Source organism: Uranotaenia lowii, chromosome 2 (genome assembly GCF_029784155.1).
Source record: "Uranotaenia lowii strain MFRU-FL chromosome 2, ASM2978415v1, whole genome shotgun sequence".
NCBI lineage: Eukaryota > Metazoa > Arthropoda > Insecta > Diptera > Culicidae > Uranotaenia > Uranotaenia lowii.
Genome location: NC_073692.1, coordinates 250,838,604 through 250,861,550, shown reverse-complemented (window position 1 = coordinate 250,861,550; position 22,947 = coordinate 250,838,604). Strand labels below are relative to the sequence as shown.

The window sequence follows — 22,947 nt, the reverse complement described above, 5'->3', positions numbered from 1 at the left end:
CATTTACTTAAATACAGTAGTTAATAAGAGGGATCCATCCATCTTCTTAATTTAGATTTTTCGAAACAATAAGATGAGGTGAAAAATAGAATTAGATTTTCTTATTTAAAATTACGTCAAATTCTGAAAAACGTTTAATTTCGTTTCAGAAATTCAGAAATAATTGATGAAATGAGTTTTGAATCTAAACTTAGTAGGTAGTACTATTTATTGATTATAAGGACATTTCGAATCAAAGGATTATTTCACAATCGAACTGCATGAAGGTATATTATTTAATTAAAAACTATAGAATAATAGCGTTATAAATTAAAAGTATTCATAATTCGCCTAGATACATTATTTTGCGTATTTATATACAAATTAACTTTTATCACTAAAAATCGACTAGCATCCATTTGATATTTACAAGGCCTAATTTAAGAAAAAAAAAACAAATACATCAACATTGAAAACCTGTAAATTTTGGGTAACAAAAAAAATTAAATTAAAATGTTCTTAATAATGGTTATTTCCTATCACTGAACAATAGGTATAGTTAAGCATCGCGAGATTCTAGATAATCGCATTGGATTAGCGTATCAAAATGGTTCGTTTATTTATGGTAAAGTAAATTATTGGTAATGCTGACCAGCAGATGCAACGCCTAAAATTGAGTAAGTATATTGGAATAATTGTTAATTGTTCCAAAGTCAGTTACCAGGTTGAATAGCATTTTAAGTATGCAAAATTAACAAGTATGACAGACGTCTAGCACTCAGTTATGTATGTATATAATAAGAAATTTAAATTACCTCTGGTTCAAACATTGTTGACTTGCCAAACAATAATAAAACTTTTTTCATTCTGGTTTTCCAGAGTTTTTTCCGATTCCATTTCGACACTACTTTCCATATCACCATCACCTGAAAGTAAGAGATTTTAAGTTAAAATTTAAATATATCTTTTTTCTCGCGAAATAAAAAACAAAAACTACAACAGAGTTTATCTATGTGTTTTAATAAAGTACGTCAATAAAAAAAACGAGAAATATCTATTTTAAAATAATAAATAAATAGAACCGTCCTGCATTACATAGTGTTCGAAGGAGTTTCCCCCGAAAAGTGTGTTGAAAAAATGTTTATGATTTTTTTAATCGAAACTGCAACGGCATTCACTTGGTAAACTATAGTAATATCATAATCTTATAAAAGTTTAAAAAAAAAATTGATTTAGTTTGATTAAAATCTCAAACTTTTCTGCCACTCATAACAGTTTGGACAACCTGTTGGCCTGTGTGGCCATTTTGTTTCCCCAGCTTTTCCTCTCTATTGCATAGCCATGCCAGCCATGTTACGAATCGAGAATCCCCAAAAGGGTTGGCGCAAGTTGTGGTCAATCGAAATAAAAAGATCAAAAATTTCTAGTGGATAGGCTATTTACTCCTCGGCATTTTGCTGCGCACTTGGTTCCTCATAATGAGAAAAATTTTGCGAACTTACAGGCATGCTCGAAAACTTGTGATAGGTTCATTTTTGGTGCACACGCTGGAGTGCTTGGCCTTCTCCGGATGACGAATATGCCGAAGAGCTCAGCGATTACTCGTGTACTTCGTGGCACACACTCTGCTGGTGCGCCTGAAACGCTGGATGATGATAATTCTGGAGAGCACGGAGAGCCTTGACATATCTTGCTCTCGATTACGTTGACCCCAAATGTCTGGAATTCTAGAGGTTTTCTAAATCTCGCTAGCCAACCCGTGATCCGACGTAGCACCGATTCTGCACCCTCACGCCGGTCAGCTACTCGGAGTATTCCCCAACCCCCACTGACGTTGACACCGTCCGCAGCACTACGGAACGCCAATCTTGGATGCGCCCTCGCGATGGTTCGCCCGTGCTTGTGATTGTTTGCAATCACCTTAATACAAACTTCTAAACGATGATCCCAAAACCGAGGCAACCGGAACTGTTTTCGGATTTGTCCGAGAAGACGTCTGACTCCAACGAAGAGCAAATCCGGATTTCGCTCTAAACCGAGAAATTGATCTTAATTTGCTGGAACTGCAACAGTCCGGAAACGTTTGCGCCCGAAGGAGATTATTCCGGATGCCATATGCTCGAACGAGCGCAAATTCGGAGATTTGATTTCGGAACTGTGATCCGTGTGAATTTCGACACCACCACGGATGAAACACAGCAGAAAATAACGCGTTCATCGTTGGCACTCTGGGAGTTGAGCGACTCCGGAACTGTTTGATAGCACCACTCAGCTGGACAGCGAGCGGGGAACCTTAGTTGGCCGGGCCGAGCCCCGGTGAGATTAGATCCAACAGAAACATGCCAAACTTGGTGCGTACAAAGCCTCACTGAGCATCAAACCTTTTTTTTCTTTCGTGAATAACACATTTGATCAGATACTTCACATTCCACTTTGGCTACTTTACCGTACAGTGCAGTGTGACTTTTCTTTTTCTGTGGCTTTGACTTCTTTTTCAACTCTTCCGCGACCGGGTCGGACAATCTTGTTGCTTGTGCGGGTTCGTTGCACGAGGAACAAACAAACAACCGTTGATTCTTTTCGTATTCAACTAGTAGCACCTCGTCCGGAAATTTTCTTTTTAAAAGCTCCAGCGATCATAAAATTCTCCGTCATCTTCTGTCCAGCACGAGCCAGCCAGTTATGGAACTACATACTTCAGGGCTAATAGATGGTACTCCACATTTTCTCCATGCGAGGATTGCTTGTTGCATACTTGCCTTAATAGCTAACAGTGAAACTTTGAAGGTTGAGTTCGTTGTTTCGTGATGCCTTTTCAACGCCAACTATGTTGCTCGGACGGTTTTGGCCGTCCAAATTCAACTCGTGCTGGTTATCGTTGATCGATAGCCTGATGGTAGCCCTAGCTGGGGCATCTCCTGCGTACCAATCTGTCTGTTTAACTTCCGGTTCAACGTAATGCCAAAGTTCCTCGCAAAACTCGCGATTCCCGACTAAAAACGATTATGGCGTCACTTCACGTCGATAACAAGGTCATGATCTGTGGTACAAGCCGAACTTATTACAAAAAGCGTGTGTTTGAAGATATCAAAATAACGGGAATCAAAGCTTTATTTCGGATTAAAGGGTCGGTTTCAGGGGTATGGCATCCCTATCCATTACGGGCCCACGATGCGTCGATGAGCACAGCCTTGCATGCTCTGCGGAAGTTGTGTTCTTTAAGGCTGTCCAAAGAAGGCAATCTCCCAGAACACTTGAACGCGATGACGTAACTGCACAACCGTTTGGATGTTATGGGTGAAGCCCCGAGAGAGCGACAATTTATGGCATCCTGGAGTGGAGATTTCAAAAAGAAAATCGTTTGTTCACTGTTGTGAAGATGGCCATATCCGGCGCTTTTGTCGCAAATTTACCAAGAAGCGACAGGATCAGCGGAAAATTTCGAAGCAAGGCGCGAAGACAAATTTGTCTGCGGAGACTCCAAAGGAATTCGAGATGTGTTTAGGCGCTATGGAGAGGTGTGGCAATAGTCGGTGGTGCTTGGTCTTAGGCGCCACATCCCACATGACCAGTGATACGAACCTTCTCATCGGAATTGATCCTTATAGGATTTGAAATTGAAATTGGCCTTGCAGATGGCACGAAGATCCAGTCTAGTCATTCGGGGAATGCGGGAATTGTCTCCATGACTGGCAGTGGTGAGAAGATGAGAGTCCATCTAAAAGATGTGTATCATGTGACTTCACTTGCTGGGAATCTCTTGTCGGTGGATAAGATTTGCGATCTTGGGTACAGTGTTCTTTTTGAAAGCGGGGGCTCCCGAATTTTGAAGAACGGAAAAGTGATGCTTGGTGGAGAATCGGGTGAATTCAATGGACTGAAACTGTTCCCGAAGCAGGCAATGGTGGCCCGACATGCCGATCAGTGTAAACATTTGTGGCATCGTAGTTTCGGCCACAGGGATCCGGGAGCAATCCAGAAAATTATCCGTAAAGATTTGGGATTTGGTCTTAACCCGAAAAAGGGCGTGGTAAAGTGTGTGAAGTTTGTTGTCAAGGAAAAATGAGTCGGGTTTCGTTTCCGAGAAAATCGGAAAGCAAATCAGTGGCTGTAGGTAATCTTGTGCGCTTGGATTTGGGAGGTCCAGTGGAAATTTCTACACCAAGTGGAAACCACTTTTATATGACAATGGTAGATGATTTTACCAAGTAAGGCTATGATCATTTAGAATCCGGACAATTACAAACGTGTGTACTTTATACTAAAATAGAAATACTTTCTATGGAGGAAATTAAAGTGTTAATATATTTAATGTAAAAATATAAAAAAATAATTTGTCATGAATTACAATAAATACTTTATCATAAAATCTCTTTTTTTTATCTTTGCACACTTTTTTCAGTCATTTATTGACCTATTATTTTTACCACAGAAGCTAAACCTTTGCAAAATCATATTTTACACAAATTTACCTGGAAAAACTAATTGAAATGTGGTTGGAACCTTTTCATGAGCAGGCATCTCGAAAAATTTGACCTCTTAAATTCATTTTTAACATAAATTTCTTTGTCCATCAGAACACATCTGTCACATTGCGTAAAAACCGGTTGCGCAGATTGCAATCCATGGAACTGCTCAATGTTAGTTAATGACTTGGTGTCTACTAGTTAGGCAACACTTTTTATCTGCCGGAAACGGATTTACTGCATAGTTAAGGGGTCTGCATTCAGTTATCCCCAATAACCATAGACTTTAAGCCATAGTTAAGATCAAGGGTTCCACTCCGATTCTTGGTTTGAACTTCGTGAACGATCTAGAGTGGCTCCTTATACTTCTTAACCATTTGGGCAAAAAAAAATCAGAAAAAACCAACAGTTCTTGAGTTTTCAAGTCGACAATGAAGAATATCGAGGCGGTTGTGCAACATGATTTTTACCATGTCTTTTTGCATCGTGTATATCTCTAACACACGTGAACTTAAAAATTTGAAAAAATAGGCAAGATAGTCCTTTTTTCATAACCAACTTAACACTGCTAAAAATTTGCATATCCGAGCTCTAGTAACATAGCTATCACCGAAATAAAGTGTCCGGATACTAAATGCAGGGTGGCCACTCAAAATCAATTTTTGATTTCCCGCATTTTTCCCGTTTTTTTCCCGCATGGTCTCACGAAATTCCCGGTTTTATACAACAGAAAACCGAACCAATTTCCGAATATTCATTTTTGAAACCATATAAACGAAAATCAATTAAGCTTTCTTTTAGTGGTAAATTATCTTTAAATGGTTTTTGTTTCAGTTATGTTTACCAATTCACCTACAAAGCATTAGATTGATAAGCAGGATTTTTTTTTAATTTTTTAAACTATGTCACTCGATTCGAAAATGTTAAACAAAAGAAAATGGGTAATATGTTAGATTATCATTTTTATTTTATTTGTATGTCATATATTTTTTCGTCCATTAAGCTTGCCTCTCTCTGAGCGTCGAAAAGCACCTCCAATTTTTTCGCTTCCAGTTCCTTAGACTTCTTTTCTGCCTCTCGCTTCCGTTTCGCTATATTTTTTTCAGATTTTCCTCTATTTTTTGCTTTTAAGGACTCGACATATCTCGGGTGAGAATTGCGGGCATACTGGATTAACGATTTCGTTACCGTTATAGCTGTAACTGTAACTCCTAGCTGTAACTGTAATATTGATTCCGTCGTATACGATACGTTGGGCTGTCAGAATCTCCTCGGTTTGGTTTTCAACTAAGCATTTCGCGTTAACGGAAAATCTTTTTTCTATCGTCGCGTTGCCATGAGACAAAATTAGAATTTTCTTCAATAAGGTCGTCAAATTGAAGAATTCCTTCTTTAATTCAATAAGTTTCATCCAAAAAAAATGTCCAATCGTTGTGTTTTTCTTCGATATCCCGAAATGATGTTTTTATTGAAGGTATTGCATATAATTGTCCGAATTCGTCCTTAATTTTATCGCCACAAGGTCTACTTAAGTTTTGCTAGTCAACAAGTACTTCTAGACACAGGTCTTAACGTTTGTTGGCAATATCTGGATAGTGTGCAATCACATCGGGATTATGCACGATAAATACCGAGTGATGAGATAAGACAAGGGAGATCGCATAGCCATTTTATTAAAAAATCCACAGTAAAACGAACGACAGCTATTTCTGAAAACAAGGATATACTTGTCGGAAACATGATCAGACTCTTTTGCTTTCTTGATTGCCGATTTAGTTGAGAATTCAATTTCTATCCTTCCAGGAGGTAAAAGATTTATTTTTGAGAGTTCAATTCCGATAAGTGTTTTTGATTTTACGTTTAGTCGTTCAGGCTTTACAACTTTCTCAATGCTCTTACAAGCCCGGTTAAATCATCGAAGAGAAATGGAACCATCAGTGCTTCTGTCTGATACTCGCGTAAAAAAAACTCAACAGTTGAAGCGGTCGTAACAAAACAAAAACTCAATTTTTGGTTCCAGAAAATTATCACCTACAGCTTTAGCAACAATGTCGAATACCTTCGACCGGGAAATCGATGGAAAACTCCGCTTAAAATTTGAATGGTTTTCCTTAATCTTTTTATCCTCTTGTTTTTTTTACCTCATCGATAAACCGTTTGAGGTACGGTAGCATTTTGACAGCACGTTAATTTTCCACCCACCGAACGTCACAAAATTTAACGGAAATATAGTTGAACCCGTTACTGCAGTATTATCGGCCCTTCTAAGTGGAATATTTTTGAACATGCTATACAACGCCCCCAAAAATTCATCCAAATTCCATTCACTTTTCCTCAGTTCCTCCTTGAACGAGTAATGTACAGTGTGAAGTCTAATGGTGAGAATCTCGTACGCCGGATTCGAAACAAGTTCTTAAACCTCGCTAGTTAGTTCCTTGAGCATTCTCTAATTTACTGCTGGACTCTCCATGGAACACTTTACTCCATGGAACACTGGATTACTCGTTTCAGCAGATCATGATTTTTCGAAAAACGTAGTTTCACGCCATTCAGACATTCAAGCGCGTCGTCGATAAGATTGTAGAACCAACCTATATGTACCTTGCTTCAAAAAGGTTTGTGTTTTGATTCCAGAAGCGCACACCAATATCCATTTGTTGCTTCTGCACATTTAACGTTTCGTCAAATCCTAACACTAACTCGCTGCAATTCTAAAGTAAATTGAAAACTTCATTAAAAAATAGGGAGCAATACCGTGTGGAATAAAATGTTTTTTGAATTTTTGTTCTTCCCATTTCTATTCGATTAGGACAGCCAGATTGTCCGGGAACAACCTTTTGTTGTTCAATGAAGTAAGTTCAAACTAATCGAAACCGATTCAGCTCGGCAAGAGGATTACTTTCGACCTGATAGAAGTCAATTGGGAAGAGATCACCAGTCAATCTATTTCCACTTGTTTCGACATTCAACTAAACTTCATTGAACAGATTTTCACTGAGCCAAAAATTCCCGACTTTGTGAAAAAATTCCCGGCTTTTTCCCGCTTTTTTCCCGTTGGATTTCAATTCCCGTCTTTTTCCCGCTTTTCCCGTTTTTCCCAAATGGGTGGCCACCCTGTAAATGATCATAGCCTTACACAGTGGTTTACCTGTTGAAGACTAAACCTGAAGCAGCTGAGAAAGTGAAGTTCCTGACGCGCCTACGTATCGGACATACCAACATCACACACCAGCACCTGTTAAAAAAGGAAGACCCTCCCGACTGCAGTAGTTTCAACGTACCCATCGGTTCGGAAGCTTACGTTCATGTTCCTAAAGAAAAACGTAAGAAGCTCGACAATAAGGCAGTGAAAATGGTGTTTGTTGGTTACGCGGACAGAAGAAAACCATATCGTTTCCTGGATCCGAAAACTGACCGGATAACACGGTGTCTCTGGGAGAAAATTTTATGTTGCGAAAATTAGCATCGCTAATTTTTGCACCATTCGAAAGCTAAGACTTTCCACTTTCATTTGAGCCCAAATTTGAAATAATCCACCGGGGGGTCTAGAACATTTTATTTTTTTGAAGATTTTTTAAACTTTTTAATGGTTTTTTCCAAAGACAAAATAATACTTATCACTGTGAAAACGCTCGTCTTCCCTTTAGCGTAAATCCAACATCATATGTCAATAACACGATTTAATAGGAAATTCTCCTGGCTACAATTTTGTAGAAGACATCAAAGTGATACAAATTGAGAGGAAAGTGTTTGAATGTCACAAACAGAGTGATTAATGTTTCATTTGAAAAATCTAATAAAATTTCTTACCACTGATTGCACTAAGATCAGAAAAGTATTCTACGAGCTTAGTTATTGATTGCAGAGTGTTAATAAATGTTCAAAACGGTTTATTTACATTAAAAAATCAATCGGTTACATGAAATTGATCAGGATTACCTGAAGTTTTGAGCATCCGTAGGGTTTTATTGTGGAGAAAATGTCTCCCGCCTTACTTGAAGATTTAGTTATTTATATTTAGAGCTAAGTTAGTTTGAATACTTTTTGAACAAAAACATGGGACTAGGAAACAAATTAGATTTACTTCTTACATTTAAGCCCAAATTTTAAATATTTCACCTGGATTTGAAAATCAAACAGCTTTGTTGAAAATCTTTCATCCTTTTTTAATGATTTCTGAAGGTTTTCATACTTTTCACTTTTGATTGATTAAAAAATCTAAGACACGGGTATCACAAGCATGATAAAGTGTCTTATATAAAATTTAAGAAAAATGTCAACCTATTGTTTATGTTTCATTGCAATAATAAGTGTTTTTAGTGGCACTCGTGCATGTAAAAATGTGGTCGAATTTAAGTTTTCAAGCAAAAATTCTAGATTTATTATTTTTCTCAAAAGTACAAGAACTGAACCTAATGTCTTTCAATGATTTTTTCTTTTTCATAAAAAAGAAAAAGAAGATTACAGAATCTCAACATTAACTTTGTTTTCAACAACTTTAAGAGGTTGATTTGATGTAATACAGTATTGTTCCGATTTTGTCAGCTCCCGATTTTGTCTACCCCTGATTTTGTCTATCCCCGATTTTGTCAGCATTTCATCCCGATTTTGTCAGCCTTTAAATTTAGTTGAAATTTTCTGCTTTTGAACTAAAATCTCCAGTCATTTAACTCTGTATGTTTTTTTTTGGGTTGTCCTGACCCACGTAGAGGACCACCCATTAACCACTTGGTATTTTAGGGACCATTCAAATATTACGTAACGCTTTCAGGGGGAGGAGGGGGTAAGCAGTTTGTTAGGCTTTGTGGATTTTGCTTAGAAATTTTGAGACGATTGTGTTACGTAGGGGGGAAGGGGGGTTGAAAATGCTCGAAAATTGTGTTACGTCATATTTGAACGGCCCCTTAAGGGTTGGTATTTTAAGGGTTGGGGGTGATTGAAGGTTCATAAGAGTTTTCATTGATGAAGAATGGAAGGAGGTTGAAACTTGACCACATTTTGATCACATGGTTTATGGATAGCCCTTAGGGATCATCCATAAACCACGTTGACTTCAGGGGGGAAGGGGGGGGGGGTCGGGGGGTTGGCTAAAGTCTACGCTCCATACAAATTTTCGATTTTTTTATGGACAAAAGTATACGAGGGGGAAGGGGGGGGGGGGTCTGAAATGACCAAAAATAAGTCTACGTGGTTTATGGATAGTCCCTTAGGAAACTATCCACAAACCACGTGGATTTGTCGTTTTTCATAAAACTTTTTTTTCTTTTTTAATTCAGAAAAATAAAGGACGGTTCAAAATAAAACATTTATTTTTGTAAATCCATAAAAAAAGTACCATTACATACTTAAAATTAAAACGTGATCAACAAATTCAGCTGTTTTGCAATTGCATATCAATCCTGCAGCTACGCACCAACCGTTTTTCAAATGGCATGTACACAATCCATTGTATGAAAGGTGTTTGTAAACAATCACTTAGGATTGAGTTCTTGAACAGGTCCTCGATTTTGCTATTTGCAAGACCTTTCATTTGACGCATCAAGAACTCACACATACAGACATGTTCCGATCTCGACGAACTGAGTCGAATGATATATGACACTTGGCCTTCCGGGCCTCGGATCAAAAGTTGGTTTTTAAAAAAACATGTATTCCCTACTGTGTAAGAAGGGTAAAAAATAAAGAAAAGGGGTCAATGTCACCCCTTATCATGGTATTGACATAAAATATTCAAATAACAAGTAAACGGACAATCATCAAATCAAAATTGAAATTATTTTCAAGAAAAAATGTTTTCCCGATTTTGTCAGGTACCCTGTTTTGTCAGCCCTAAATTCAAGATGGGGCTGACAAAATCGGAACAATACTGTACTATTATTTTAAAATATTCTCTCAATTCACTTTCATTTGTCAGATCTGAAGTCATCAGATTTTTTACGATTTTTTTTTTATTTCGTTTTCTGAAAATTTTGCATTTGTTCAAATTGATGATTTTTTTTTTCAAATTTCCTAGACAAAATAAAAACAACATGGGTTTTTTATCTGATAGTATGGTACACTGCAAACATTTGTCTGTGGATTTCTGCATTTTTGGCTTTCCCCTGGAATGTTATTTTCTGACTTCTATGAAAATAAAATATAACATCGTGTCAAGAACAGTATTCAAAGCAGTGGCTTGAAATGCTTAAATTAATTTTTCTACACATTGTTGCGACCGCCGATCCAAACATCGAACCCATCGCTCCCCTATCATCGAACCATCATCGACCAAAAACGTCAAACATGCCTTCACAGCAGGAACACTAACAACATGTCAAAAGATTAGGAAAAGAGAATAGGTGAAAATTTGATTTGTCATTCAAGCTACGGTTAAAACGATTCCACGTTTAGTTTCGAAACTAGATCACGTTAAAATTCAGAGATTTGGCGATTATAAAGTTTAATCTAGTGAATCTGTAGGTACAATACTTAAATATCTATCGATTAGTGCTAACATTCTTATTGTATCTAGCTGGATCTGCGTAAATTACGACCTTTATCGATAGTGCCTTTCGCAATTAAAAGCTAAGCACATTGAACTGCCTACATCCGGTAAGAAACTAAAAAGATCAGCTTAACTCAACTTTAATCTATAGTTTTACCCTCATACGTTAGCTCTCGTTACAATCGCCTTCAAGCAAAGCTGCTAGTGACCACTAAGGAAGCGCATATCGAAGTACCGCCGCGGTAAGCTTCAAATAAATCGTCTCTAAAAGCAGTGATATACAACATAACCTCTAACATTATAGGTCACTACACCTTCGTACATTCCGTACAATTTATTATTACAAGTGCCTTCTAGTTGTGTGACAGTTAAATACTGAACGTAAGCGTAACTAAGTTAATCTTATTACACATATTCTAACGTCACTTTACTTTTAGAAATTTTGTATTCTTCACACCTGGAATAAATTAACAAAATTAAACTGGTTTCACTGTCTCGCAACATCATACAAAATTTGTTCAATGGCGAGCACGACATTGAATAACGAGAAACTAGCGGATCAAGATGCTAACGTACGGAGCGAAAAAGTAAACACGGTAGAACAAGAAATTCCAACGACGGGTAACAACACAATATCCACCATCGTCCCGGAAGAAAACAAGCTCGGCGCTAAACCTAAACAAGTCAAGGCACTTAAGATAGCGACGAAATCTAAAACCAAACGCAATCCACTACACCCATAGAAGAGGTTGCAAAAATCCAATGCCTATTTAGCAAATCTCTGTGCCGATAATGCGCTGAAATGTGCACTGTGCCGAAGACGGTATGTTTGAAAAACCGTAACTGGCATAAGGACTCGGCTCCCAATCAAAATGATGACCACTACATTCAAGCGAAACAAGAAAAACATTTTATGGGATTTCCTTCCTATTGGATAATTCATCCCAGAAACAAGAAAATAAAAATTAAAACCACAGCACTGTAGTGAGAATCGAACTCACATCACCAATTGTATAGTCTTGCCAGTCCGACATCCTAACCAGTGTACTATTCGAGCTTCATGCAGGATGAGGTATATTTGTCATAGGCTTTCTGTTACCGATCAATCACAAAAAACGTACAACGGCGGCTTCCCGGCGTTTGGCCTCCTTTCAATGCATTCCTTTGTCTTAAGATGGAAACGGGAAAGGGAACGGGAGTGAAGGAACGGGAAACACATTGAATGAGAACTGTGCTTTGCTTACTGCCTGCTATTACATACACACGCTACATATACACAGCTGCTAAATCCGGTCAGCTTGGCCGGTGTTGTTTGCCGGTGAATTGAAGGAATGTTTTTGTTGTTGCTTTTGCTACATACACACGCACAGCTTAGCCGTGTTTGCCGGTTGATTGAATTAGAAGGATGTTTTTGTTGTTGCTTTTGCTACATTCACACGCGCAGTGCTCGGTTCGCTGGCTGCCTGGTGTTGGCCGGTATTTATTTCCATCCTTCTTCGGCTTGTGATGCGATGGGGAGGGACGCGAAAACGTTTTTATTTTGTTTCATTCAGACATACGCAATTCGGTTGCGCTGGGAGGTTAATGCCGGTGGGCGCAAATCGAATCAGTGCCGGTCGCGTTATCTTCTTGTACCAATGATGCTATGAAATTGACTACACGCCATTGGCACAGAGGCTGAATTTTGGGTGTACGAACGGTAAGGAAACGTAAAGATTTTCACTGTGGCAAATGCGATGAACGGGACACTAGTAGGATGGTGCTTTGTGACCAATGTGAGGTTTGGTACCATTATTCCTGTGTGGAAGTAACACCCAGTGTAGCGGATCAAACAAATTGGAAGTGCCCATTATGTGAGACTATCACAAGTAAAAGTAAGCCAGCGAATAAGGAGAAAACTATAGTAGTTCAGAATCCGGAAACCAAACCCGATGATCATGATGAAGTCAAGTCTATCAGGAGTTCGATTATCTCTAGCAGCAGTACGAGGAGGATCGCTGAACTTCGGTTGAAGAAACTAAAGGCCCTGACGGAACTTAAGCAACACTACGTAGAGCAAAAATTCTTGATCCTAGAAGAGGCCGCCCTGGAAGAAGGCACAGTTGATGACCGCAGCGAAATAGATAAATTATCGGCGATCGAGAGTTGGATCGATAAAACTAACCTGGGTAGAAGTGAATCTGTCTTGATAGCTGGAAGCGACCCGATTGAAGAAATTAACCTGCCTAAAATCAATCAACTGCAGATCAACCCTGCCCCGTCTCGGAACGAGAATGCGTACGTACCACATGAATTCAACCCGGAAAAGCGTTCTACACCGTTAGCTGAAGTCGCAAGGAATCGTGACCGTGACATACATCATCCACCAGCTTTATCGCACCCATCAGCGATACCGCGTCCAACAACATTGCAACATGCTTTATCGCAGCCCACTTACGGTGATAAAGATATCGGTTATCAATAGAAGCCAATTAGCTGCTCGCCAAGCTGTCTCCAGGGAACTACCCGAATTTGACGGAAACTCCGAAGATTGGCCTCTTTTTATTACGACATTCAACTCATCGACCCACATGTGCGGATTCTCAAATGAAGAGAATATGTTGAGACTTCGGAAATGCCTAAAGGGAAAGGCATTAGAAGCTGTCAGATCTCGTCTCCTCCATCCAAGCAACATTTCAGGCGTAATGTCGATACTGAAGATGCTTTTCGGTCGACCCGAATCCATTGTCCATGCTGTCGTGACGAAAATAAGGAAAATTGCCCCTCCAAGTATGGAAAGACTTGAGACGATCGTTAATTTTGCACTGACAGTTGGAAACTTGTGTGCCAATATAGAGGCTTGCGGTGTACCGGACTTTGCGTACAATGCTTCATTGCGATTCGAATTGGTTCAAAAGCTGCCCACAAATCTGCAGATGCAGTGGGCTGAACATTCGAGAAATGTCGCCAGCCCAACATTGTTACAATTTAACAGCTGGTTGTACACCATAGCGGAAGACGCAAGCTCGGTAATCAACACAAACTCCTCTTCAAAAAATCGGCGAGACAAGGAGGGTTACTTGTACCATCATGAGGAACCCAGCGATAACGAGGACACCTTAGATCAAAACTCTCAGAGTACTAATATGACCCATCAAGAAATTAAGAATGTTCGAAAGGAGCACTGTTTTACTTGTTCCGGCCACTGTGGCGCAGCTGACAAGTGCTCATTATTTTTGGAACTGGACTATAACTCCAGATGGAAAATAGTCAACGAAAACGGATTATGTCGCAAATGCATCAAGAGACATAGTGGACCCTGCAGACGGCGCAAGGAATGCGGCCAGAATGGATGTACTTTCCTACATCACCCGCTACTTCATAATCCTGCAAAATCGAAGCCACGTCCCCAACCAACGACAACGGTTGTGGGAAGCTGCAATGTCAATCAAGGAACTGCTAGTGGAGTCTTGTTTCAAATAGTTCCAGTAATTCTTCACAGCGCTACTAAAAAGCTTCATACTTACGCTTTCATCGACGACGGCTCCGAGCTAACCCTGATGGATGATCAAGTTGCCAAAGAACTTCAACTGGATGGTCCTTACCAAAGCCTTTGTCTTCGATGGACAAGCGGGACTCAACGCAGGGAAGACGAATCGCGAAAATTAAATTTGGAAATATCAGGAACCGGCGAAAACATGAAAAAATATCCTATCAAAAACGTGAGAACCGTGAAGTCCTTGAACATTAGACCTCAAACGTTGAATATGGTGGATATGAGGAAACATTTCAAACATTTGCACAACGTTCCGATTCAATCCTATGAAGCTGCTTGTCCCAAGATTATAATAGGTGTAGATCACGCCAATCTGGGGCATCCTGTGAAGAGTCTGGAAGGAAAATCCGGAGAACCGATAGCGGTCAAATCACGTCTTGGATGGACGGTCTACGGACGTCATGGTTCGAACTCGACTCGGTACCAACATATAATCAACTACCATTCAGTGCTACAGTGTTCATGCGAAAAATCCAGTGACGAGGACCTCCACACAGCCATGAAGAATTTCTTTGCCATAGAAAACCTCGGATTGACGAAGGGAGACGTTGCACTCAATTCGAAAGATGATCAAAGAGCGATCTCGCTACTCGAATCATCCACGCATCTTAAAGAAGGTCATTACGAAACCACTCTCCTATGGAAGTACGATCATGTCCGCCTACCCGACAGTAAAAGTATGGCACTTAGCCGTTGGCAGTGTTTAGAAAGGCGACTGCAAAAGGACCCAGAGCTGACTAAGATACTTGACAATAAAATTGATGATTACGTCAATAAGGGTTATGCTCGAAAACTTACGGCCGACGAGTTAGGTGAAAAACATCCGAGGGTATGGTATCTTCCTGTATTTCCTATTACCAACCCCAACAAGCCTGGCAAAACAAGATTGGTCTGGGACGCTGCTGCAAAAGCACATGGCATTTCACTGAACTCGATGCTACTGAAGGGCCCTGACCAATTAACTTCGCTTTTCTCCGTCCTGCTAAAATTTCGCGAGTTCAAATTCGCTGTTTGCGGTGATATACGCGAAATGTATCACCAGGTACTAATACGTAGAGAAGACCAGCACTGCCAGCGTTTCTTTTGGGGCAGAGATCCAGGAACAAAAATGCCTTCGACTTTCATAATGCAAGTGATGACGTTTGGCGCATGTTCATCACCATGTACAGCTCAGTTTATCAAAAATCGAAACGCTGAGCTATACAAACATCAGTATCCAGCTGCAGCTAAAGCCATAGTCGAAAATCATTATGTTGATGACATGTTGCTCAGCGTTGAAACTGAAAAAGAAGCGATAACGTTAGCTAGCGAGGTAAAAACGATTCACAGCCACGCTGGTTTCGAAATAAGAAATTTTCATTCCAACTCCTCCATAGTATCAGATACCTTAGAAGGTCGGTTAAAGTCAGATGTACCAAGCGATATTGACATGAACATCGGTAAAGAAGAAACTACAGAAAAAGTTCTTGGAATGTGGTGGGATACGTCGAAGGATTGTTTCGTATTCAAAGTATCCCCAAGAATTGATCCGGCTCTTATTTCTGGCAATAAAATACCCACAAAACGCGAGGTTCTACGCACGCTGATGCAGATATTCGACCCATTGGGGTTAGTTGGTCATTTCTTAATGTTTCTAAAATGCCTGCTTCAGGAAATATGGAGAACGTCAGTAGGATGGGACGACCCTATAGAACACAAAGAGTTCCAGAAATGGAAACGCTGGCTCGAAGTGCTTCCGACAATGACTCAAGTCGAAATCCCTCGCTGCTATCGCTCCTTGGTACCAATAAATCTCAGCACCGACGTTCAATTACATACCTTCGTTGATGCCAGCGAGAACGGTATGGCAGCTGTAACATACCTACGATTCGAGAATAACGGAATAGTGGAATGTGGTTTGGTTAGCTCGAAAACGAGAGTGTCTCCGCTTAAATTTTTATCAATACCACGATCCGAACTTCAAGCTAGTGTTATAGGAGCCAGACTCTCAAAATCAATAATGGAATCAACCACAGTCACGATAAACAAACGGTACTTTTGGACGGACTCCAAAACGGTGCTATGTTGGCTATCATCCGATCACCGAAAGTACAGCCAGTTCGTGTCTCATCGAGTCAGTGACATCCTAGAATCAACTGACTTATCGGAATGGCATTGGATCCCATCTAAGCTAAACGTAGCGGATGACGGGACGAAATGGAAAAATTTTCCCGACTTCAACAGCACTAGTAGGTGGATTCGGGGACCCAATATGTTATCTCTGCCAATGTCCTATTGGCCTCGATCAGAAGAATCCTTAGGCACGACAGATGTTGAGCTACGGCATCAAGTTCTCTCTCACCAAGAATATCCGTCGAACTTAATTAATGTGGAGGACTTTTCTGTATGGACAGTTCTTCTTCGTAAAACAGCCTTCGCTCTACGATATCTATACAACCTGCAACGCACTGCTCGAAAACAACCTATCTTAACAGGCCCGCTTGCATGTGAGGACTTGCAAAAGGGAGAACAATTTTTATTTCGCATCGCTCAGAAAACCGATTACGCTCACGAAATCGAATTACTCGGCTCTCAGACTTCCCACGAATGGAAAACTTGCATTCCACGAAAAAGTCCCTTGTTCAAATTATGTGCCTTTCTCGACAGCAACCAAGTTTTGAGAATGCAAGGTCGTATATCATCGTGCGAATTCGCCTTGCCGGACACGAGAAATCCCATTATACTCCCCCGCAATCATCACGTAACTAGACTAATTGTTTCAAGTATTCACTCTCGGTATCATCACCAGAATCATGAAACAGTTATCAACGAGATTCGTCAGCGCTATCACATCCCGAGTATACGATCATTGTACAAACAAGTTCGTAAAAGCTGTCAGGTATGTAAAAACCAAAATGCAAAACCTCTGCCTCCTATAATGAGCGAGCTCCCAGTCGGACGAATGTCTGCCTTCGCGCGCCCATTTTCTCATATGGGTATTGACTACTTCGGGCCTATGTTGGTCGTTAACGGCCGTAAACAGGAGAAAAGATGGGGGGTATTAGCGACCTGTCTAACTACTAGAGCGATACATTTACAGATAGCGCACTCCTTAACAACCAACTCGTGTATGATGGCTATACGCAACATAATGTCTAGAAGAGGAGTTCCTATCTGCATATATAGCGACAGAGGCACTAATTTTATTGGAGCCGATAAGGAGCTCAAATCAGCACTCAAAGATATCAACCAGGACAAACTCATTGCTGAGTTTACCTCTCCTAACACCAAATGGAGCTTTAACCCCCCAGCTTCCCCTCATATGGGAGGGGCTTGGGAGAGACTTATTCGTTCTGTTAAACAGAATTTGGCCAAACTAAATCCAAATCATCGTCCAAATGACGAAACGCTCGAGAATATGTTAATCGAAATTGAAAATATTGTGAACTCGAGGCCCTTAACACATGTTCCCATTGACGACGATAGCTCTGAAGTATTAACGCCAAATCATTTTTTGGTGGGTTCCTCGAATGGGTTAAAACCTTGGGTACCCTTTGACGACAGCGCAATAGCAGTTCGGAAATCATGGCAACTATCACAGACAATGGCTAATGTTTTCTGGAGACGGTGGGTCCACGATTATCTTCCAACTTTAACGCGAAGACATAAATGGTTTGAAAATACCAAACCTATCGAAGTAGGGGACATTACAGTCATCGTTGACCCGAATCTACCCCGAAATTGTTGGCCAAAGGGACGTATCATCGCTACAAACATCTCTCCGGACGGATGCCGCCGATGGGCGAGCATACAAACAGCAACTGGAATATATGATAGGCCTGTAGCGAAACTTGCGATCTTGGACATCGGCGTTATAGGTGACGGTACACGAGTGTACACTCCGGGGGGGACTGTTGCGACCGCCGATCCAAACATCGAACCCATCGCTCCCCTATCATCGAACCATCATCGACCAAAAACGTCAAACATGCCTTCACAGCAGGAACACTAACAACATGTCAAAAGATTAGGAAAAGAGAATAGGTGAAAATTTGATTTGTCATTCAAGCTACGGTTAAAACGATTCCACGTTTAGTTTCGAAACTAGATCACGTTAAAATTCAGAGATTTGGCGATTATAAAGTTTAATCTAGTGAATCTGTAGGTACAATACTTAAATATCTATCGATTAGTGCTAACATTCTTATTGTATCTAGCTGGATCTGCGTAAATTACGACCTTTATCGATAGTGCCTTTCGCAATTAAAAGCTAAGCACATTGAACTGCCTACATCCGGTAAGAAACTAAAAAGATCAGCTTAACTCAACTTTAATCTATAGTTTTACCCTCATACGTTAGCTCTCGTTACAATCGCCTTCAAGCAAAGCTGCTAGTGACCACTAAGGAAGCGCATATCGAAGTACCGCCGCGGTAAGCTTCAAATAAATCGTCTCTAAAAGCAGTGATATACAACATAACCTCTAACATTATAGGTCACTACACCTTCGTACATTCCGTACAACTTATTATTACAAGTGCCTTCTAGTTGTGTGACAGTTAAATACTGAACGTAAGCGTAACTAAGTTAATCTTATTACACATATTCTAACGTCACTTTACTTTTAGAAATTTTGTATTCTTCACACCTGGAATAAATTAACAAAATTAAACTGGTTTCACTGTCTCGCAACAACACATATCTCCCCAGAATAGGCGCTTATTTAAAATGTAACATTGCTCATAGTATGAAATGAGTAAAACAATTTTCAAGTCAGGCAGGTGTCATCTTTTTTTTGTATGGCCGGAACAAATTTGAAATCTATCTTTTGTCATTTAAAGTTGAATCATCATGAGGAGGGGGAGATTCAAAATAAAAATTAAATCAAATTTTCAATACATTGGAAAAAAATTGAACCAAAGCTGGCTTGCAACAAACTTGTATACAATCTACATTGCACAAAATCAAATAATCAAGAAAATTAAAATCGAACATTTGAAAAAAAAAATTCTAAACGACAGGTGCTCCCATCTTCTACAATTTGGCTTTCGATCTTTCAACTGTTTGAATTTTCGAAGAATGTATCAAAATTTTGTTTAGAATATCTTAAACTTTTTTTATTCCCTACTTCGGGATTTTTGGAAAAATCTGAGTGACAAAAAAAACAAGAATTTTATATTTGTTCCGGAATAATAAAACCCCAAAAACGCTCATAACTTCAGATAACCCTTATCAATTTCATGAAAAAGATTGATTTTTTAATGTAAATAAACCGTTTTGAACATTTATTAACACTCTACAATCAATAACTAAGCTTGAAGAATACTTTTTCTGGTCTTAGTACAATCAATGGTAAGAAATTTTATTACATTTTTCAAAAAAAAAAATGATCGCTCTGTTTGTGAGATTCTAACTCTTTCCTATCAATTTGTATCACTTTGATGTCTTCTACAAAATTGTAGCCAGGAGAATTTCCAATTAAATCGTATTATTGACATACGATGTTGGATTTATGCTAAAGGGAAGGCGAGCGTTTTCACAATGATTAGTATGATTTTGTATTTGGAAAAAACCATTAAAAAGGTTAAAAAATCTTCAAAAAAATAAAATGTTCTAGACCCCCCGGTGGATTATTTCGAATTTGGGCTCAAATGAAAGGGGAAAGTCCCAGCTTTCGAATGGTGCAAAAATCAGCGATGCTAATTTTCGATAAATAAAATCGTTCCATCCGAGACACCGTGATAACCATCAGAAGACATGGAAAGTTTCTGGAAGCTGATGTGAAGACAGTGCCTGCAGCAGTGTAGCAGCCTGATAGTGGAAGAGAATCGGAAAATCCTCGGCTATAGTGGTTGAAAATGCCACTAAGCAGTAAGGTAGATTCAAATCCTGTGGCTGAGGAGGAAAATAGTTTTGAAGCCAAAGAATCCAACGAAAGTGAATCGTCTGATGACAATTATGTAAACGCTTCTGATGGTGGTGAATCGTTTTATGACTTTGCTATTGAAGAATTTTCGAACCGGTCTGCAAGAGTTTTCCGCCACAGCGATTCTTCGACGAAATTTTCTTGGCTTTCGAGGATCATGAAGAACCCAGAAACCTGAAGGATGCTTTGAAAAGTGAAGATAGTGTGAAGTGGAAAAGTGCTATGGTGGATGAAATGAAGTCGCCGCATGAATGTAATGGTACGTGGAAGTTGATATAACTGAAATCATGATGTTATGAAATCGCTTGGAACATCTTTGTACCTGAACTGCCTGCCGGAAGAAAACCAGTGGGGTGCAGCGTGGAAACGTGACGCATCGGGAAAAGTCATACAGTCAAAAATTCGGAGAGGATTATGACGAAATGTTTGCTCCAGTGACGAAACAAACGACTTTGAGAGCATTTTTGGCTGTGGCGAGTAAGCGCAATCTACACCTGAAGCATTTTGACTAAGATTGTTCGATCTTCTGGAAAAGATCGATTCAGCTGAAGGGTCGATCCTGGAGATCGATTCACCTAAAAAATCGAAGGTAAAGGATCGATCTCTGCAAGATCGATCTTTTAATATTTTTCTCAGAGATGAATGAACTTTTAAGTTTAAAGTCTCTCTAATCAAACAATCAATCAATCTTTTAATATTTGATAAAGATGGGTGCAGCCTGAGGGCTGCTTTATGCTGAAATAAATAGTGAAAAACGATAAAAAAGCTCATACATTTTAATATCAAAAATATATGTATTCAAGTTCAACATCAGAATGTTCAACTTTTTATCACTTTGATTGAGTGTTTATGACATAACAAAACCAGAACAAATAAATGCATTTCTCCATTAATCATGCTTTCAAGTTCAAATCATAAGACAGGAATGAGTCAAAATATTGTAACTCAACTGATTAAAACAATTCAACCATTTTAACTTATTTAGTTTGGTGAAATGCTCATTTTGGAAAGTTACAGATTTTTAATTACGCTAGTGTTTTCAATACCATCAATTCAACCACAGGTCATCTTACAAAAGTAACGTGTTCAGCTGTCATCTGGAAAGCTCAAGTTAAATTCTTCAAGCATTCCAATTTTTCAAGTGTTATTTTCAATAAGAGTTTTTAGATGCAATATTAAAATAGTGATTTGAAGAATGTAATAGCTCGAATGTAGATATAAAATGAACGCATATTTTTCTAGAAAGCGACTTTTTATTGTGGTCTCATTTAAAAGCAGAATAACCTTCTGCAGAACTTCGACTATGTGCTTGTTGTTTTATTTGGGATTTTAAGAACTTCGACTATGAAAATTGAATGTTCGATAAGAACTTGAATCTTGAGCCGAGTAAAATGCTATGGATGCATTATTTAATGCTGAGTAAGCTTTCAAGCGACCGTTCTATGAAATTTTCGATTACTTGACTGCCGTTGGACGCATAATTGTCACATGTGACATTTCTACGTTTTTCACTTTTTGATGCCAATCGTCATAATTTGATACGTATTATTAAAATTCTTTGTCGAAACATAAAGTTTATTCTAGAAATTTCAAGAAAAATTCAAAGTCAATTTGTCACACGGGGACAAATGGACGCATAACTGTCACACTGAGACGATTGGACGCATATTTGTCACACTCTAGAAAAGACCTTGTTATAACTTTGGAGCGTCTTAATAGAATTTCACCAAACTTGGCATACGTGTTCTTGATAGTCGGGAAGGGATCACGGAGATATAAAGAGGGGGCGGGTCACTGTTTTCGCGACATCCCAGCATGTGCAAGAAAAACTCTGCAAACTGCTTCGGGTTCGTTGCTGGCGCTTGGAAGAGTGCATGCAAACGTACCCGCTTCACTGCATCAGTCAAATTATTACTCTTCCGGCGCCGTGTAACTGTAGTCCACAATTAGCCAGGATGGCCATTTGTGATTGTCGGTGGTTTTAGCAGACCATTTTTTTGGTTTTGCTTTGAGTTTTTGATTTTGACGCACTTCGCAAAATGCCGGTGATGTCTGTTTTTAATGTTTACGAACTATTCCGCCAGAGTTACTTCATCTGGAACTTGTCCCAGGACCGTATTCACTTCAAACGGATTGATTGTCCTCTTCTGGTATCGCTTCTCTCGTGGTTGCGACATTTTCAGCACGGCAGCTGACAATTAGTTGAAGAAATGTTGCTTCCTGATAAGTGAGTGAGCTGCCGCAAATTGCTCCTCCGTGCTGTTTTATTGATCGCCCCGTTAAAGACTTTGTTTGTCACCAGATAATAATCGCTTTCAAATAATCCGATTCAGACATGATTTTTTCAATTTAAGCTTCCATTCACGAATAAAACACAAAAGCCACACACGAAATACTAAACCAAACATCTACTGGGAAAATGTTCGTGGTGTGACAAATATGCGTCCATTTTTCGACTATTCATAGAATTTCGCGGCATAAATGTCACACAACGATTTTCATTGAAAAAACAGTTCATTTTCGAAAAATTTGATCGAGGCTCATTTGATAGGAGCATACTTCAGAGATCCACGGCATTG

The 22,947-nt window shown here is 39.4% G+C and overlaps 2 protein-coding genes across 3 annotated transcripts in view; one reads left to right on the top strand and one right to left on the bottom strand.

Annotated features, from left to right (window-relative positions):
- Positions 1-251: 251 nt before the first annotated feature.
- The window catches only part of LOC129750073 (JNK-interacting protein 3), a 39,620-nt gene continuing 16,924 nt past the window's right edge, over positions 252-22,947 (bottom strand). For both annotated transcript variants that reach the window (XM_055745282.1, XM_055745283.1), the window contains exon 11: positions 252-905. In XM_055745282.1, the coding sequence (XP_055601257.1) occupies positions 802-905 (104 nt within the window). In that variant the 3' untranslated portion in view covers positions 252-801. The remainder of the gene's footprint in view (positions 906-22,947) is intronic.
- LOC129750077 (uncharacterized) lies at positions 15,711-19,135 on the top strand. Its single transcript, XM_055745287.1, has 2 exons — positions 15,711-18,740; positions 18,804-19,135. Exon 1 carries the CDS (start codon positions 15,726-15,728, stop codon positions 18,453-18,455), a length of 2,730 nt encoding a protein of 909 aa, XP_055601262.1. The 5' UTR covers positions 15,711-15,725; the 3' UTR covers positions 18,456-18,740; positions 18,804-19,135.